We start from the raw sequence: 18,233 nt of genomic DNA, 5'->3' as shown, positions 1-18,233 counted from the left end.
GCTACTAAAATATATGTTTTATTTGTTAAATAGCTGTATGTGTTGGGTTTTCTTGGAAAGGCTTAATTTCAGATATTTTATTTTTTGTTCCCATAAGTTTACTTGCATTTCTTAGACTACTTAGCCCTACCTTTTAATGAAATCATAGTTATTTTCCCAAAGTGATATAATTAGACTAAGTTCTGAGATTCTACATATGACCTTCTTTTGTTCTCTTTATATTGAAAACCCTTGTCTCAAAATATGTGAGCTTCTTTTTTTCCCCTAAGTGATGTGAGCTTCTTTTGTGCATGAATTCAAGGATATTAGTTTCTCATCATTTTCTCCATAACCAGTGTCTACTCATTAATTTTCCCATAGCCCCAAGCACTTCCTTATTTCTCAGGTTATAGATGATAGGACTGAGCATGGGGTTGACTACCCATAGAGAAGGGTAACCAGTTTGTCTGAAGTCAATGTCTTTGGACTTCAGCTTCATGTACATGAAGAGGACTGTCCCATAAGATATAGTCACCACTGTTATGCAGAAAAGGCCTTTTTTCTTCCTTCAGCTGAAGTAATTTTTGGTACAGTATAGATGATGAAAATATGGGAAACAGAAATTAGAAGGAATGGAGCAAATGAAAATATTACATGGCCCAACATTATTATACTATTTTTCAAGAAAACACTTGTTCAGGCCAGCCTTATTAAAGTTAGTATTTCACACAAAATGATTAATGACATTTCTTCCACGAAGGAACACTCTTAATGAGAGTACATTTTGTGTCATTCCATTGAAAAAGCCTAATCTCCAGGAGACAGCTGCCATCTAAACACAAACTGCCTTGTTTATGATAATGGGCTGTTTCAGAGATTTGCTGATGACCATGTAGAAGCCATATACTATCACTGCCAGGAACACACACTCTGTGGACCCCATTACATGAAGAGATAGACATTTATATAATACAACCTGTGAATGAGAGGTTTTTTTTTTTTTTATGGTAGCAAGTTTGCCAGCATAGAGGGGACAAAAGAGGATAAATACCAGATATCCACAATGAAAAGGCATGTAGAGGCAGGCTTCTAGGAGGGTTATGATGACCAAGGTGCTGTTCTCTGGGAGGAGTACCAGGTATAGCACTAACCAAATGACAAAAAGGAATTTTTTTCAGTTCCTTGGTACTCAGAATGTACTGAATTTCAGTTGTCCAATTGGTCCTTTCCATTTTCCTTTTTCATACCTGGAATAAGCCAGAAAAAGAAACAGCATATGAGTTAAATGGGTGGTCCCATATTATATAAAGTAAAAGATAAGTGGCGTAGGAGGTCCAACAACTATGTGAGGACCAGCTGGCATAGTGGTAACAGTAGTGAGAGCTCGTGGGATTCCTCTTCTGGCTCATAAAGCAGCTGACCCACATGGGTAACTTATTAAAAATGCAGGCTTCTGTGTTCGGTTTTCTGAGATTATAATGCACAAGTTCTGAGGCAGGGAAGAGTGATTTGCATTTTAACAAACATCTGCTATTTCTGATGCAATCAATCCATAAACTCCACTTTAAAAATCAATATTTTAGAGAGAACATGCTTTATTTTTCTCAACAAAGATTTACTTATTTGATTTTACACTACGACATTCACTAACAATATTATTTGTTTAGAGTTTTATAGTTAACAAACATGTTCACACACATTACCTATTTTATTATCACTATAATTCGCTGAGGAAAATGAAATCCCGAGAGAAGAAATTTACATAAAATCGTGAGTAAATAAGCTGCTATTCAAGTCTGTTTTTTCTGATTTTAAATCTCATATATTTTTTAACTACACTTTATTGTCATCCAAAAATTCTGTAAGTAGCTAAAGGGTGGGAATCAGACACCTTTTTAAAAATAATGCTCTCCAGATGATTTTAGTATGCAAATAAGGAGGAAAGCCACTGATCTAGTGGTGTCTCACAAACTTTAGGACATATGTGAACCACCTGGGGAATCTTTGAAGAATATAGATTCTGATTCAGTTGGGTTGAAGTGGCTCCTGAGATCTACACTTACTAACATGTTACTGGGTGATGCCGATGCTGCTTTTCTACAGAACACACGAGTCACAAGTCCTCTTAGATCGACTCTCTCTAAAACCTTGGAGAACACCATTGTGCTTCAGTTGTGTATACAACTGTAACTAGATAGTAGGCAGTGTGAAACTGAACATTCTGGTGAGGCTTGGCGGTGAGAGTTCTGTATAAAACAGTTTCATGTTCTTTAGATTGTAGATGTACAAGCAACTAAATTGCACATAGGCTGTCGATCTGAAAGTTATTTATCTTGCACTTGTTGAATTTGCAGTTAGGGCCCATATTTTTTTTAAAGAAAGAACTTTGGGTGAGCTAAAGCATCTGGGTTGTGTGCCAAAGAGCATGGAACTTCTTCAATTTGAAAAAAATATTAGAGAGTAAATTTTAGTAAATGACCTTCCTGTTTATAGTAAATGAATCACAGAATGTCCTTTTCAAAACAGCTCTGCATGTTTTTAACCAGAGTTGCAAAATATTTCCCTAGATAAATAAATTAATTGATCCAATGGATGAGTTACTACTTAGTATTTTCAAACAATGGCTGTGGAGATGGTATAGGATTTGCCTTGTGATTGTCATTTGACAGTAAGTTATGTTGCTCTCTAAGGAAACAATGATCATACCATGTAGTCAATTTAGAAGGAAGTTTACAATCCTATTGGCTATGGGAAAGAGGACCCTTATCCAATGTAAGCTGTACCAAACTATGCAGGTTTACAAAGAGAACATGAGGAGGTGGCTAGGCCAAGATACACTCCTGTTTAAGAATGAAATTTGAATTACTGCAGAAGCATTATCAACCTACTTTTAGTCTGCCAGTAAAACTCTGATAGAGGCTTTGAACAAGCGTTAGTAATCTGGAGTCTATACTGAAGCCGTTTTAGGGAAGATATGGATCCGATCAAATGCCATTTCTTCGCTTCTAAGTTCTTCAAAATGTTTATTCCTATTTGGAAATTATTTTCAGAAAATAATTATTTTATGCTGAGACTAAGGTGGTATATTTGTATTCTAACAGCCCCAAAATTGTTGCTGCCAAGAGATTTTCTTATAATCATTCCTACAGAAAGCCACTCATCTCTTTTGATGCCTTAAAAAAATAACAAATTGGGGTGCCTGGGTGGCTCAGTTGTTAAGCGTCTGCCTTTGGCTGGGGTCATGATCCCAGGGTCCTGGGATCGAGCCCCGCATTGGGCTCCTCGCTCTGCGGGAAGCCTGCTTCTCCCTCTCCCATTCCCCCTGCTTGTGTTCCCTCTCTTGCTGTATCTATCTCTGTCAAATGAATAAATAAAATCTTTAAAAAAAAATAACAAATTGAGTGGAGGTAATTATATTTCTCTTGCAATGCTAGAGTAGCTCCTTTAAGAGGTAATTGATAGATTCCAAATATTCCATTCTTCAAAAGAGTACTGTCTTGAATACGTTTGTGTTTGAAATGCTTCCTGCATTTTTTATTTTATATCTTTATAAAATGAGGCCCAGAATCTGTGTAAAGGAAAGAAAAAAAATTAAGATTACTGATAGTACCTGTAAATTTCTATTTATTGCCCATAGGATTTGGAATTTTAGATAATATTGCCATCATTGCCTGCTACCTTTTAAAAAAGTTTTTACTTAAATTCCAGTTAGTTAACATACAGTGTCATATTAGTTTCAGGTGTACAATATAGTGATTGAACACTTCCAAACAACACCCAGCACTCATCACAAGTGCACTCCTTAATCCTCATCACCAATTTAACTCCTTTCCCACCCACCTCCACTCTTGTAACCATCAGTTTCTTCTCTATAGTTAAGAGTTTGTTTCTTGGTTTACCTCTCTCTCTCTTTTTTTACCCATCGTTCATTTGTTTTGTTTCCTAAATTCCACATATGAGTGAAATCATATGGCATTTGTCTTTGTCCAACTGACTTATTTCACTTAGCATAATACTCTCAAGCTCTATTCATGTTGTTGCAAATGGCAAGATTTCATTCTTTTGATGGCTTAGTAATGTTCCATTGTATATACAAACCACATCTTCTTTATCCATTCATCCATCAATGGACACTTGGGCTGTTTCCATAATTTGGCTATTGTAGACAATGCTGTTTTAAACATTGGGGTGCATGTATCCTTTTGAATTCGTATTTTTGTATTCTTTGGGTAAATACCTAGTAGTGCAATTGCTGGATCATAGGGTAGTTCTATTTTTAACATTATGAGGAATCTCCATACTGTTTTCCACATTGGCTGCAGCAGTTTGTATTCCCACCAACAGTGTAAGAGGGTTCCCCTTTCTCTGCATCCTTGCCAACACCTGTTGTTTCTTGTGTTTTTGATTTTAGCCATTTTGGCGTGAGGTGATATCTCATTGCAGTTTTGATTTGTATTTCCCTAACGATGAGTGATGTTGAGCATCTTTTCATGTGTCTGTTAGCCATCTGGATGTCTTCTTTGGAAAAATATCTATTTGTGTCTTCTGCCCATTTCTTAACTGGATTATTGGTGTTTGGGGTATTGAGTTTGATAAGTTCTTTGTATATTTTGGATACTAACCCTTTATCAGATATGTCATTTGCAAATATCTTCTTCCATTCCGTAGGTTGCCTTTTAGTTTTATTGATTGTTTCCTTCACTGTGCAGACGCTTTTTATTTTGATGTAGTCCCAATAGTTTATTTTTGCTTTTGTTTCCCTTGCCTCAGGAGACATATCTGGAAAGAAGTTGCTACAGCTGATGTCAAAGAGGTTTCTGCCTATGTTCTCCTCTAGGAATTTGATAGTTTCCTGTCTCACATTTAGGTCTTTCATCCATTTTGAATTTATTTTTGTGTAGGGTGTAAGAAAGTGGTCCAGTTTCATTCTTTTGCATGTTGCTGTCCAGTTTTCCCAACACCATTGGTTAAAGAGACTGTCTTTTTCCCATTTCATATTCTTTTCTGCTTTGAAAGATTGACCATATAGTTGTGGGTGCATTTCTGGGTTTTCTATTCTGTTCTATTGATCTTTGTATCTGTTTTTGTGCCAGTACCATGCTGCCTTGATGGTTATAGCTTTGTAATATAACTTGAAGTCTGGAACTGTGATGCCTCCAGCTTTGCTTTTCTTTTTCAAGGTTGATTTGGCTATTTGAGGTCTTTTGTGGTTCCATACAAATTTTGGGATTGTTTGTTCTAGCTCTGTGAAAAATGCTGTTGTTATTTTGATAGGGATTGTATTAAATTTGTAGATTGCTTTGGGTAGTATATACATTTTAACAATATTTGTTCTTCCAATTCATGAGCATGAATGTTTTTCCATTTCTTTGTGTCATCTTCAATTTCTTTCATCAGTGTTTTATAGTTTTCAGAATACAGGTCTTTTGCCTCTTTGGTTAGGTTTATTCCTAGGTATCTTACTGTTTTTGGTGCAATTGTAGATGGGATTGATTCCTTAAATTCTCTTTCTGCTGCTTCATTATTGGTGTATAGAAAATGCAACAGATTTCTGTACATTGATTTTGTATCCTGCGAGTTTACTGAATTTGTATATTAGTTTTAGTGGTTTCTTGGTGGAGTCTTTTCGTTTCTATATAGAATATCATGTCATCTGCAAGCAGTAGAAGTTTTCATTCTTTCTTGCCAATTTGGATGCCTTTTATTTCTTTTTCATTTCTTTTCTTTTTCTTTTTTTTTTGTCTGATTCTGTGGCTGGAGCTTCCAGTCCTATGTTAAATAACAGTGGTGAGAGTGGACATCCTTGTCTTGTTCCTGACCATAGAGGAAAAACTCTCAGTTTTTCCCCATTTGAGGATGATATTAGCTGTGGGTTTTTCATGGCCTTTCTTATGTTGAAGTATGTTCCCTCTAAACCTACTTTGTTGAGGGTTTTTATCATGAATGGATGCTGTACTTTGTCAAATGCTTTTTCTGCATCTATTGAAATGATCATATGGTTCTATCCTTTCTTTTATTAATGTAATTATTTTGCAAATATTGAACTACCTTGCATCTCAGGAGTAAATCCCACTTGATTGTGGTGAACGATTTTTTAATGTATTGTTGGATTTGGTTTGCAAGCATTTTTATTGAGAATTTTTGAATCCATGTTCATCAGGGATATTGGCCTGTAGTTCTCTTTTTTTAGTGGAATGTTTATCTCATTTTTGTATCAGGGTAATCCTGGCCTCATAGAATGAATTTGGAAGTTTTCCTTCCTTTTCTATTTTTTTGGAATAGTTTAAGAAGAATAGGTATTACGTCTTCTTTAAATGTCTGGTACTATGATACCTGGGTGGCTCAATCAGTTAAGCATCCAACTCTTGATTTCGGCTCTGGTCATGATCTCAGGGTTGTGGGATTGAGCCCTGCATCAGGCACTGTGCTCAGTGGGGAGTCTGCTTGGGATTCTCCCTCTCCATCTCCTTCTACCTCTCCCTCTGCTCTCTCTCTCTAAAATAAATAAATAAAATCTTTTTTTTTTTTAATTTTTACCTTCAGGTAGGCAACATACTGTACATCACTAGTTTTTGATGTAGTGTTCAATGATTCATTAGTTGTGTATAACACCCAGTACTCATCACAACATGTGCCTTTCTTAATACCCATCACCTGGTTACCCCTTCCCCCCACCCCTTCTGTAACCCTCAGTTTGTTTCCTGGAGTCCAGAGCCTCTCATGGTTTGTCTCCCTCTCTGATTTCTTCCCATTCAGTTTTTCCTCCCTTCTCCTATGGCCCTCTGTGCTATTCCTTACGTTCCACATATGAATGAAACCATGTGATAACTGTGTTTCTCTGCTTGACTTATTTCACTTAGCATAATCCTCTCCAGTTCCATCTATGTTGATGCAAATGGTAGGTATCTGTCCTTTCTGATGGCTGAGTAATATTCTATTGTATATTTGAACCACATCTTTATCCATTCATCTGTTGAAGGACATCTTCGCTCCAAATCTTAAAAAAATGGTAGAATTCTTGGGAGTTTTTTGATTACTGATTCAATTTCTATGCTGGTTATTAATCTGTTCAAGTTTTTTATTTCTTCTGTTTCAGTTTTGGTAGTTTATATGTTTCTAGAAATTTATCCATTTCTCCCAGGTTGTCCAATTTATTGGCATATAGTTTTTAATAATATTCTCTTATAATTGTTTGTATTTCTGCAGTGTTGGTTGTTATTTCTCCTCTCTCATTTGTGATTTCATTTATTTGGATCCTTTCTCTTTTCTTTTTGATAAGTCTGGTTAGAGGTTTATCAATCTTACTAATTTTTTCAAAGAACCAGCACCTGGTTTCATTGTTCTGTTCTATTGTTTTTTGTTTGTTTGTTTCTATATCATTTATTTCTGCTCTAATATTTATTATTTCCTTCCTTCTGCTGGCTTTATTTTTGTTTGTTGTCCTTTTCCAGCTCCTTTAGGTGTAAGGTTAGGTTGTTTATTTGAGATTTTTCTTGTTTCTTGAAATAGGCCTGTATTACTATATACTTCCCTCTGAGGATGGCTTTTGCTGCATCTCAAAGGCTTGGGACTATTGTGTTTTCATTTTCATTTGTTTCCATGTTTGTTTGTTTGTTTTATTCTTTGATTTCTTGATTCACCCATTCATTGATTAGTAGCATGTTGTTTAACCTCCATGTATTTGTGGTCTTTTCAGTTTTTTTCTTGTGGTTGAGTTCTAGTTTCATAGCATTGTAGTCAGAAAAGGTACATGGTATGACTTCAGTTTTTTTTTAATTTGTTGAGGCCTGTTTTGTGACCTAATATGTGATCTATTCTGGAGAATGTTCCATGTGCACTTGAAAGAATGTGTATTCTGCTATTTCAGGATGGAATGTTCTGAATATATCTGTTAAGTCCATCTGGTCCACTGTGTCATTCAAATCCATTGTTTCCTTGTTTATTTTCTGTTTGGATGATCTATCTATTGATGTAAATGGGGTGTTAAAGTTCCTACTATTATTGTGTTATTATCAATTAATTCCTTTGTGTTTGCTATTAATTGTTTTATATATTTGGGTGCTCCCATGTTGGGTGCATAAATATTTATAATTGTTATATATTCTTTTCGGATTATCCCCTTTATGACTATATAATGCCCTTTTTTTGTCTCCTTTTGCAGTCTTTGTCTTAAAGCCTAGTTTTTCCGATATATGTATTGCTACTCCAGCTTTCTTTTGACATATATTTCAGTGATAAATATTTCTCCACCCCCTCTCTTTCAATCTGCAAGTATCTGTAGATCTAAAATGAGTCTCTTGGCAGCATTATAGATGGATCTTGTTTTTTATCCATTTTGACACCCCATGTCTTTTGATGGATGTGTTTAGTCCATTTACTTTCAAAGTGATTATTGTTAGATATGGATTTATTGCCATTTTATTACTTGTTTTATCATTGTTTCTGGAGATTTTCTCTGATTCTTTCTTGCCTTTGTCACTTTTGGTCTCTCCTTTGTACTCAGAGTCTCCTTTAATGTTTCTTGCAGGGATGGTTTAGTGGTCATGAACTCCTTTAGTTTTTGTTTCGGAAACTCCAAGTCTCCATCTGTTCTGAATAATAGCCTTGCTGGATAAAGCATTCTCTCCAGATGTTCTCCATTCAGCACTTTGAATATATCATGCCACTCTCTTCTGGCTTGCCAAGTTTCTGTTGAGAAATCTCCAGCTAGCTTTATGGGTTTTCCCTTGTAAGTTAAGGATTTCTTTTGTCTTGCTGCTTTTTTTCTTTATCAGTCTATTTTGCAAATTTAATTATAATATATCTTGGTATTGGCCTGCTTTTGTTGATTTTGATGGGAGTTTTCTGTGCCTCCTGAATCTGGATGTCTGTTTCCTTTCCCAGATTAGGGGAATTTTCTGTTGTTATTTCTTGAAATAACTTTCTGTCCCCTTTTCTCTCTCTTCTATTCTGAGACTCCTATAATATGAATTTTATTCCATTTGATGGGGTCACTAAGTTCCTTAAGTCTTTTCTCCTATTGCATAATTCTTCTTTCTCTCTTTCAGTTTTATTATATTCTGTTATTTTATTTCTATATCATTAATTCATTCTTCTCCTGCTTCTAGCTACTGTTCATTGCACCAAGCCTGCTTACAGTCTCATTGATTGCATTCTTCATCTCTGGTTGATTTTTTTTTTTAACTCCTTTATCTCTGTGGTAAGGGTCTCTCTGATGTCTTCTTTCCTCAAGCCCAGTGAGTATCCTTATGACTGTTGCTTTAAATTCCCCATCAGGCATGTTACTTATATCTGTTTTGCTTAGAACGCTGGCTGCAGCCTTATCTTGTTCTTTCATTTGGGAGAAATACCTCCACCTTGGCATTTTGCTTTTTTCTCTATGTTAGAAAAGCCAGTGATGTCTCCTTCTCCTGAAAGTAATGGCCTTATGAAGAACAGGTCATGTAGTGCCCAGGATCTGACACTTCAGGAAGTGTCTCCAGTGGGTGTTGCATGCACTCTACTGTTGTGTTTTGGCTGCTCTATCCTTCAGGCCAGTAATCTGCAGAAGTTCTCCTTGCCTACTGTGGGTAGTGTTTGGCTCTTGGCTTGAATGTGGTGAGTTTTAACTAAGTGTGCTCTTGTCTGCTTGTGATATGAGACCTAACACCACCTCCACCAGAACTGAGGCCTTGCAGGACTCTCTAGTGGGGAGATGTGGTATAGGCAGGGGTTTGTGCTGGCCTTTTCGGGGAAAGGCCCACCGTGCTGGGACTGAGGCAAGTGACTTAGAAGGGCAGTCCTGCCAGAGGTCAGGGGGCTTGGTGTAAGTAAGTTACGCAGCAGTGTCAGTGCTGCACTGCTTCCCGCATGTGGCTCTGTGTTTATGGTGAGGGGCAAGGGAGGTGCCAGCCAACTCCTTTGTTCCAAGAGAGGTGTTTCTGTGACTGCTGTATCTCAGGGACATGCTCCTAGAAGAGGAGCTAATAATCTCCCCACTGTGTGCCCCAGATGTTCTTCATATCATTGCTTCCATGCCATCTGCCCCTGGACTATTTGCCTGCTTTCTCTGCAGGAGCAGTGCAGTGCCATTAGGGCTCTAGCCCAGCCAAACCCACTGACCTTTAAAACTCTAGGCTTTAAGCCCCACTAGTTGCAAGAACTCACAAAATTCAGCCTCTCTAGTTTTCCCAGCTGATGGCTTTGGGGAAATGTTTTCTTTGTACATTTCCCTGTGTACTCCTCTTTCTCTCACCCTTCTCCATGACCAAGACTCCCACTCTTCTGCAGCACCCCTGATCCTTTTTCTCCTCTAAGCCACATCTTTGCACTTCCTACCTTCTTCAAGGTGTCCTCTTCTTTCCCTTTAGTTGTGGAGTTTTTTCTGTCAGTCTTCAGGTTGATTCTGGGGGTATTTAGGATGATTTGATAATTATCTAGTTGTGTTTATGGGAAGAGACAAGCCCAGGATCCTCCTGTTCCAGTGCCGTCTTCCTACCTGCTACGTTTTGAAGTAGTTTTTCATACTTGTCTATTTTGATGGAGGGGAATTATGAAATCATCATAGTACATCATTTGGTGGACTGTTTTACTACTATTGAATAATGTTTTTGAAGAATTTCTATTAATACAAAAATACTTATGTTGAAATGATAATATTAAAGAAAAACAAAAACTAGTCTTTAGCATTGTTTGCAAAGCCAAAACCTAACCAGGAAAACTTATGTGTGATAGATGCTGGAAAGATACATTTAAAAAATTAACCATGGTATTTTTTCTGAATTGTCCAAGTTTCTCAAATAAATATAGATACATATGGAAAACAGAAAATGTAATTTTAAAAATGGAAAAAATTGAGATAGGTGCCTAATTATGTTTGAAAGGTTAATTTATAGTAAAAAAATGTAAAATCTCAATTTAAATAATTTAAGCAATGTCTTTAGGTCTGGAGATTACACACTGAGGCTGAGTTGCACTGCATGCCCATTAGGATATTTTGTACATCCTAGGTGATGACAGAAAAGATAATTATAGTTAAACAAATTTTTTTTTTTGGTGGGGAGCTCTTTTTTTTTTTTTTAAATTTTTTATTGTTATGTTAATCCCCATACATTACATCATTAGTTTTAGATATAGTGTTCCATGATTCATTGTTTGTGCATAACACCCAGTGCTCCATGCAGAACGTGCCCTCCTCAATATCCATCACCAGACTAACCCATCCTCCCACTCCCCTCCCCTCTAGAACCCTCAGTTTGTTTTTCAGAGTCCATCGTCTCTCATGGTTCTTCTCCCCCTCCGATTTCCCCCCCTTCATTCTTCCCCTCCTGCTACATTCTTCTTCTTTTTTTCTTTCTTAACATATATTGCATTATTTGTTTCAGAGGTACAGATCTGAGATTCAACAGTCTTGCACAATTCACAGCGCTTACCAGAGCACATACCCTCCCCAGTGTCCATCACCCAGTCACCCCATCCCTCCCACCCCACCCCCCACTCCAGCAACCCTCAGTTTGTTTCCTGAGATTAAGAATTCCTCATATCAGTGAGGTCATATGATACATGTCTTTCTCTGTTTGACTTATTTCGCTCAGCATAATACCCTCCAGTTCCATCCACGTCGTTGCAAATGGCAAGATCTCATTCCTTTTGATGGCTGCATCATATTCCATTGTATATATATACCACTTCTTCTTTACCCAATCATCTGTTGATGGACATCTTGGCTCTTTCCACAGTTTGGCTATTGTGGACATTGCTGCTATAAACATCGGGGTGCACGTACCCTTTCGGATCCCTACTTTTGTATCTTTGGGGTAAATACCCAGTAGTGCAATTGCTGGATCATATGGTAGCTCTATTTTCAACTTTTTGAGGAACCTCCACACTGTTTTCCAGAGTGGCTGCACCAGCTTGCATTCCCACCAACAGTGTAGGAGGGTTCTTGGTGGGGAGCTCTTTAATGAGCCATTTGATTTTATAAAATTATGACCCATGTCCCAGCTTTAATGATAGGTTAAAAAATAGTAACTAAAACTTTTCTGTCAAAAAATGTAAAAGAATAATTTTATTTTCTTGTCACATTGTTCTGATATGACTTACTTAGGTGCTTCACTTAAGTAATGTTGGATATAGGATTTTGAGGATCCCTTATGATCTGAGAAGAAGGGAAAAAATGGGTAGAGAACTCTGTTCTTGAGAAGGAAGCTTAGTCACATGTTGACAGACCAGGACCTAAGAAGATGTACAGGAAGCTGGCTGCAGCTGTATGGTCAGATCAATGAACTTCAGAAACAATGATATTGGATATCCAGTTTTAACTTGTTTCTGTTCAGTGCTATGGTTTTTTCCTACTGTTCTTAGACCTGTAGTCAAAGTCTGTTTTACCTGGCTTAGTGGTTTCGTGGTAAACAAATTATATTCATTATTTGGGTGAAGCAGTTCAAGGAAAGGAGAACATACCCTTCAGAAGTAGAAGTTGGCTGAGAGTACCTAGTATTTTATACATATATTCATCATTACCTCCTAACTGTTTGTATTAGATAGGTGGTAATTTTATGTCAATTCACGTGGGTGATAAGTATATCTATTCTTTTAAAAAATATTTATTTATTTGAGAGAGTGAGAGAAAGTAAGACTGGTGTGTGTGCATGGGCACGCGCGAGCGCACACACACACACACACGGGGGTGGGGCTTGACCCCAGGACCTGAGCTGAAACTAAGAGATCATGACTTGAACTGTAACTAAGAGTCAGAGGCTCAATTGACTGAGCCACCCAGGTGCCCCTGTTTAGGTGAATTCTTTGGAGATGCTTACAGTATGGAGTGGGATTGAGCTACAAATTAGGTTATAAAGTTGCAATAAGAAAACTGAATAGCTCAATGGCTTCTAGGTTTTCATTGAATTGTTGCAAAATTTCTGAATTTGTTGTGGATATCAAAATGCCACTCATATTCACATAAGTACAAGTAAATTCTGATTTTCAGCTTCAATAATTTTTAGATTATTTTGTACAATAAAACACTTTTTCTCTTCACTCACTAAATAAGAATTAAATGACTTAATATATATAAAATTCTTATAACAATGCCTGGAAATTTATAAGTTTTTACTCTTACTATTAATAACCAAGAGCTAATGTAGCTAAATGAGGTGTTTCTACTATATTATCAATAAGACATGGTAGGATGAACAAAGGTATGGACAAAGCCACTGGAATATATTTGGATTAAGGATTTCAGCAGTATATGATAATACAGAATGGGTTAAGACATATCCTGATTGGTTATTTGAAACACAGTATGGATCTAATATAATTAAGTCTGTAGGGGATTATTCTTGAAGTTTTCAAAAGTTTTGAACGTCTTTCCCCTGAAGCAATTTAAAGCTATGGCTTAGAAAAGTGCGTAAGTCCCTTAGAGCAAGAAATATTTAAATTGCCTTCCTGAGCGCAGAGAAAATTCTTTAGAGAAATTCCTGGGTCTTCACAATAGGGCAATGTTTCCACCTGGGCTTGAAGGGCAAATGAAATCTTCCATATTCTCAGATACTTATTTTTATCATACTTTTTAAAAAATATTTTATTTATTTATTTGACAGAGAGCGAGAGAGGGAACACAAGTAGGGCGTGTGGGAGAGGGAGAAGCAGGCTTCCCGCGGAGCAGGGAGCCCGATGTGGGGCTCAATCCCAGGACCCTGGGATCCTGACCTGAGCCAAGGCAGACGCTTAACGACTGAGCCACTCACGTGCCCCTTTATCTTACTTTTGAGCTAGCACAGCCAAAATACGCTCCCTTTGTGATCAATCATATTTGGCTATAATGTATAGTTTAAAAACAATTTTGCAATAGTACCCTTGCCATCAATGTTTTCCAGACAACAAGGCCTGTGACATTGTGGTCCTCAGTGGTAGTCCCTTCAGACATTCATTAACCTCATGGAAAATTTTGTACAATAGGCTGCAAATAGAAGATCAAGGTAAAACAATCTGCTGTGTGTTGCAACCTAGGTGATGAATCGATCTTCCATTTAGAGGTAATTGCTGAAAACATACTAATAAAACAAATCCAAGGGGATGTCAGTCCAGTGAACTGAGTTGAAATAGCCATGTGTATGGGGGATAGAATATTTTTTACTATAAAGAGTCTATATAGAATAGGAATAAAAAAATTCCAAGAGGATTTTCATTGATATAGTGAGAAAATAGAGACAAAATTTAAAACTATGACCAAAAGAATAATTTGAATATCCAAAAAAGATGGATATTTAGGTCTAGAATTTATTTTAGTGGGAATAAAAATTCGTTTAATCAGAATATAGTTTCTGGGTCCTTGGTTCAGTAGTCCCTACATATGTAATGATGTCATTTCCCACTGGTCCGGTGAGGTTGCTGTACAATAGGCAGCAGATTTGCACTCTTGATCCAGAATGTAAAGTAAGCTTGTGTTTCCAGTGTTCGGATTCTGTAACAATTTACCTCATAGCACCAATTCAGTTCTCTTTGGTTCTATTTAGCAGATGTTTGTCTAGTGCTAATCATGAACAGACAAACAGTCCCTGTCCTGGAGCCTTTCACTGGGCTGCTGTTTGGAAAACTTTTATTACTTGCTCTTGAATACATATTTTGATTTGTGTAAAAAGTAAATGAAGCAGAGAAAAGAGTTTTTAGCTAAAAGGGAAGAATTTTGATTTTCATTGTTATAAGAGTATTTGGAGAATTGTTTTGAGTACTTTTAATTTTTTGTTGTTGTTGGTAATGCATTCCTATGGTTAACTTGAGACATCATATTTGACACACACACACACTCATACACTCACACACACTCACACACACGCTCATTTAACTTTTATATGAATGAATTGAAATAGCCTTTCTTTAAACATGTCAACCGGAGTTTCTTGCTTTAAATGGTGCTGGCCTTTGCTATGGGGGCATAACACTCCTCATTACAATGTGAATAGAGTTTGATATAACATCCATCCGTGTCATGAAAATTTTCATCCATGTGATGAAAATTAGTAGGTTGACTTCTATTGTTTATAGAACCTTTTTGTAGAAACATTAACTCTAATGTACATCTGCATGTCAGTAAAAATCTCAGTTTCTTAAAAAAAATACATTTGCTTCAATAGACAAAGTGAACTTGCAGAGTGAATTTACTTCTTAGTCATCATTTACCAAGGAATTGGGATTTGGCTGGCTAGCATTAAAGAAGGTGAATATGGGACTCAGAATAAAAGAAGCATGCATCTTTAAGGTATAAAAGAATCTATAGAAGATGAAGTTGATTGAAATAAGGGCAAAAATAAGATGGAACAAGTACCCTAATAATAACCAAAGGCAAATATAAGTAGTTAGAAGCCAGTTAAAATAGGTCCAAAGGATTCAGACCTAAAATTCACACTAAGTTTCCTGAATAGGGAGAAATGTTCTACATGTCAGGTGTCTTTTTGTTTGAGTGAATTAGAGCCTTTTCAATGGATTCTGTGTCCACAAGAAAGGAAATTTGTATGTGTGTGTGTGGGAGGGGTGCTATTTATGAAGAAAAAGTAAAGGAAGGCCTGAGACTTTATGAGGCAAAGTCTTTGGATGGAAAACCTACTGTTTCTGATCCCTGAGTGATGGCAGTGAATATTTCCCTGAAGAATAACCCAAGGTGAGAGGTGTCAAAGAACTGCCCTTTTAGAAAATGTCTTTTTGGTCATAACACGGATGGATGTTATATCAATTGAACTTAAGCAGCAACTGGTTAAAGTGGCAATGAAAAGTTTTTTTGCATTAAGAAAATGAGAAGACAAGTCGCAGACTTGTAGACAATATATGTAAGTCATATATCCAAAATATTATTCATAGCTAGAATATATGAAGAACTCTCAAAACTCAACAAAAAGAAAATGAACAATCCAATTAAAATGGGCAAAATATATATATAATTATAAATATTATATATATATACATACACACACACACACACACACATATATATATATATGGATGAAAAGCAGCTATAATTCCCATACATTTCTGGTAGGAATGCAAAAATGATACAGCTACTCTGGAATACTCGCAGTTTCTTATAAACTTAGATATGTGCGATTCTTCATCCACTATGCCACTCTGAAATTTACCCTAGAAAAATGAAAACTTATGTTTACACAAAAATGTGGGTATAAATTTTATAACAGCTTTATTCATAATTGCCATAAAACTGGAAACAACTCAAATGTCTTTCAGTAGGTGAATAAACAAACTCTAGTACATCCATACAGTGGCATGCTACTCAGCAATTACAACTTGGATGAATCTCAGAGGCTTTATGCTAAGAGAAAGAAGCCAGAGACCAATGGCTCATATGATTCCTTTTATGTGATATTCTGGAAAAGGTAAAATTATAGAATAAAAAGCATTTTAGTCTTTGCAAGATTTATGAGTAGACAAAAGGAAGGACAAAAAAGGGATAGCACAAGGCAGTGTTTAGGGTGATAGACGAGTTCTGTGTTCTGGTTATAGCTATAGTTACATGAATCTATACATGTTTCAAAATTCATAGAACTATACACTAAAAGAGACAAACTCAACTTTACTATGTATTTTACTGTATGATAATTATTACAATTTTGTTCTATCTCCCACCAAAAAAAGGATATTTGCATTGTAACAAGAAAACCTCAGTTAATTGGGTTTTACGGGAATTGTACTTGTTTTTTGGGCAATCAGGGCAGTCAGTAAATACTGGTTGGGTTTATTGCTGACCATTGTCCCATCCAATTAACACACTTCTTTCCATGTTTTAATATGCAATGGGTTATTATTGAGTCTTCCTGACTAGGAGCCAGGCTGTCTTTACAAGTTAGCTAACCAAATCTCTGATATAATGCATTCCTTATTGCTTTTATAGTTCATAAGACATTTCAGATAATTAGGGACCACAAGCAAGCTTGAGTTTGGGCCGACGCTTTGCGACATATTAATTATATGACTTTAGGCTTAAACTCTCTTTGGTTAACTTAGATAAATTTCTTATTTTTGAAATGATCATAAATGTGGGGTTTAAGTGAGGTGATGTGTGAAATCAGCCTCAAAAATTGCTGGCCCAGAATGGTGGATACGGTAGATTCTTCATACTTCACTTCCCTTGTTGATTATTTCACTTCTTTACCTTTTCTCTCTTCTTCCCCTTCTTTATTTTCTTTCTTCCTTCTCATTGGGTCCATGGCAAATTTTTATATATGTGCATTGGTGAACTTGGATTTCCCGGAATAAATAAATTATTATGCTTAAAAATTTTTTTGAATTCTTACAGGTAAAGAGAAAGTGAAATGGAATGGGAAAATCAAACCATTCTGGTGGAATTCTTTTTAAAGGGGCTTTCTGGTTACCCAAGGCTTGAGCTACTCTTTTTTGTGCTAATCTTGGTAATGTATGTTGTCATCCTTCTGGGCAATGGCACCCTTATTTTAATCAGCATCTTGGACTCCCACCTTCACACCCCTATGTACTTCTTCATGGGGAACCTCTCCTTCTTGGACATCTGCTACACCACCACCTCCATTCCCTCCACACTGGTGAGCTTCCTCTCAGAAAGAAAGACCATCTCCTTCTCTGGCTGTGCAGTGCGGATGTTCCTTGGCTTGGCCATGGGGACAACAGAGTGTGTGCTCTTGGGCATGATGGCCTTTGACCGATACGTGGCCATCTGCAACCCCCTAAGATATCCTGTCATCATGAGCAAGGATTCCTTTGTGCCTATGGCAGCTGGGTCCTGGATCATAGGAGTCATCAACTCTGCAGTACAAACTGTATTTGTGGTACAATTGCCTTTCTGTAGGAATAACGTCATCAATCATTTCTCCTGTGAAATTCTGACTGTCATGAAACTGGCCTGTGCTGACATCTCAGGCAATGAGTTCATCATGCTTGTGGCCACAACATTGTTTATATGGACACCACTGTTATTAATCATTATCTCTTATATATTAATCATTGTCAGCATCCTCAAAATTCACTCTTCTGAGGGGAGAAGCAAAGTCTCCACCTGCTCAGCCCACCTGACTGTGGTGATAATATTCTATGGAACCATTCTCTTCATGTACATGAAGCCCAAGTCTAAAGAGACACTTAATTCAGATGACTTGGATGCTACTGACAAACTTATATCTATGTTCTATGGGGTTATTACTCCTATGATGAATCCTTTAATCTACAGTCTTAGGAACAAGGATGTGAAGGAGGCAGTTAAACACCTACTGAGAAGAAATATGTTTAACAAGTAA

At 36.8% G+C, this 18,233-nt stretch overlaps 1 protein-coding gene and 1 pseudogene across 1 annotated transcript; one reads left to right on the top strand and one right to left on the bottom strand.

The window, feature by feature from the left end:
- Positions 1 to 316: 316 nt before the first annotated feature.
- LOC116641310 lies at positions 317 to 16,716 on the bottom strand (annotated as a pseudogene).
- Positions 16,717 to 17,279: 563 nt separating this feature from the next.
- LOC116641063 (olfactory receptor 13C2) lies at positions 17,280 to 18,233 on the top strand. Its single transcript, XM_032418478.1, has one exon. It carries the CDS (start codon positions 17,280 to 17,282, stop codon positions 18,231 to 18,233), a length of 954 nt encoding a protein of 317 aa, XP_032274369.1.

The sequence above is a fragment of the Phoca vitulina genome, unplaced genomic scaffold (genome assembly GCF_004348235.1).
Source record: "Phoca vitulina isolate PV1807 unplaced genomic scaffold, GSC_HSeal_1.0 scaffold21, whole genome shotgun sequence".
Lineage (NCBI taxonomy): Eukaryota > Metazoa > Chordata > Mammalia > Carnivora > Phocidae > Phoca > Phoca vitulina.
Note: the sequence above shows the minus strand (reverse complement) of the source record. Positions and strands in the feature narration are given on the sequence as shown.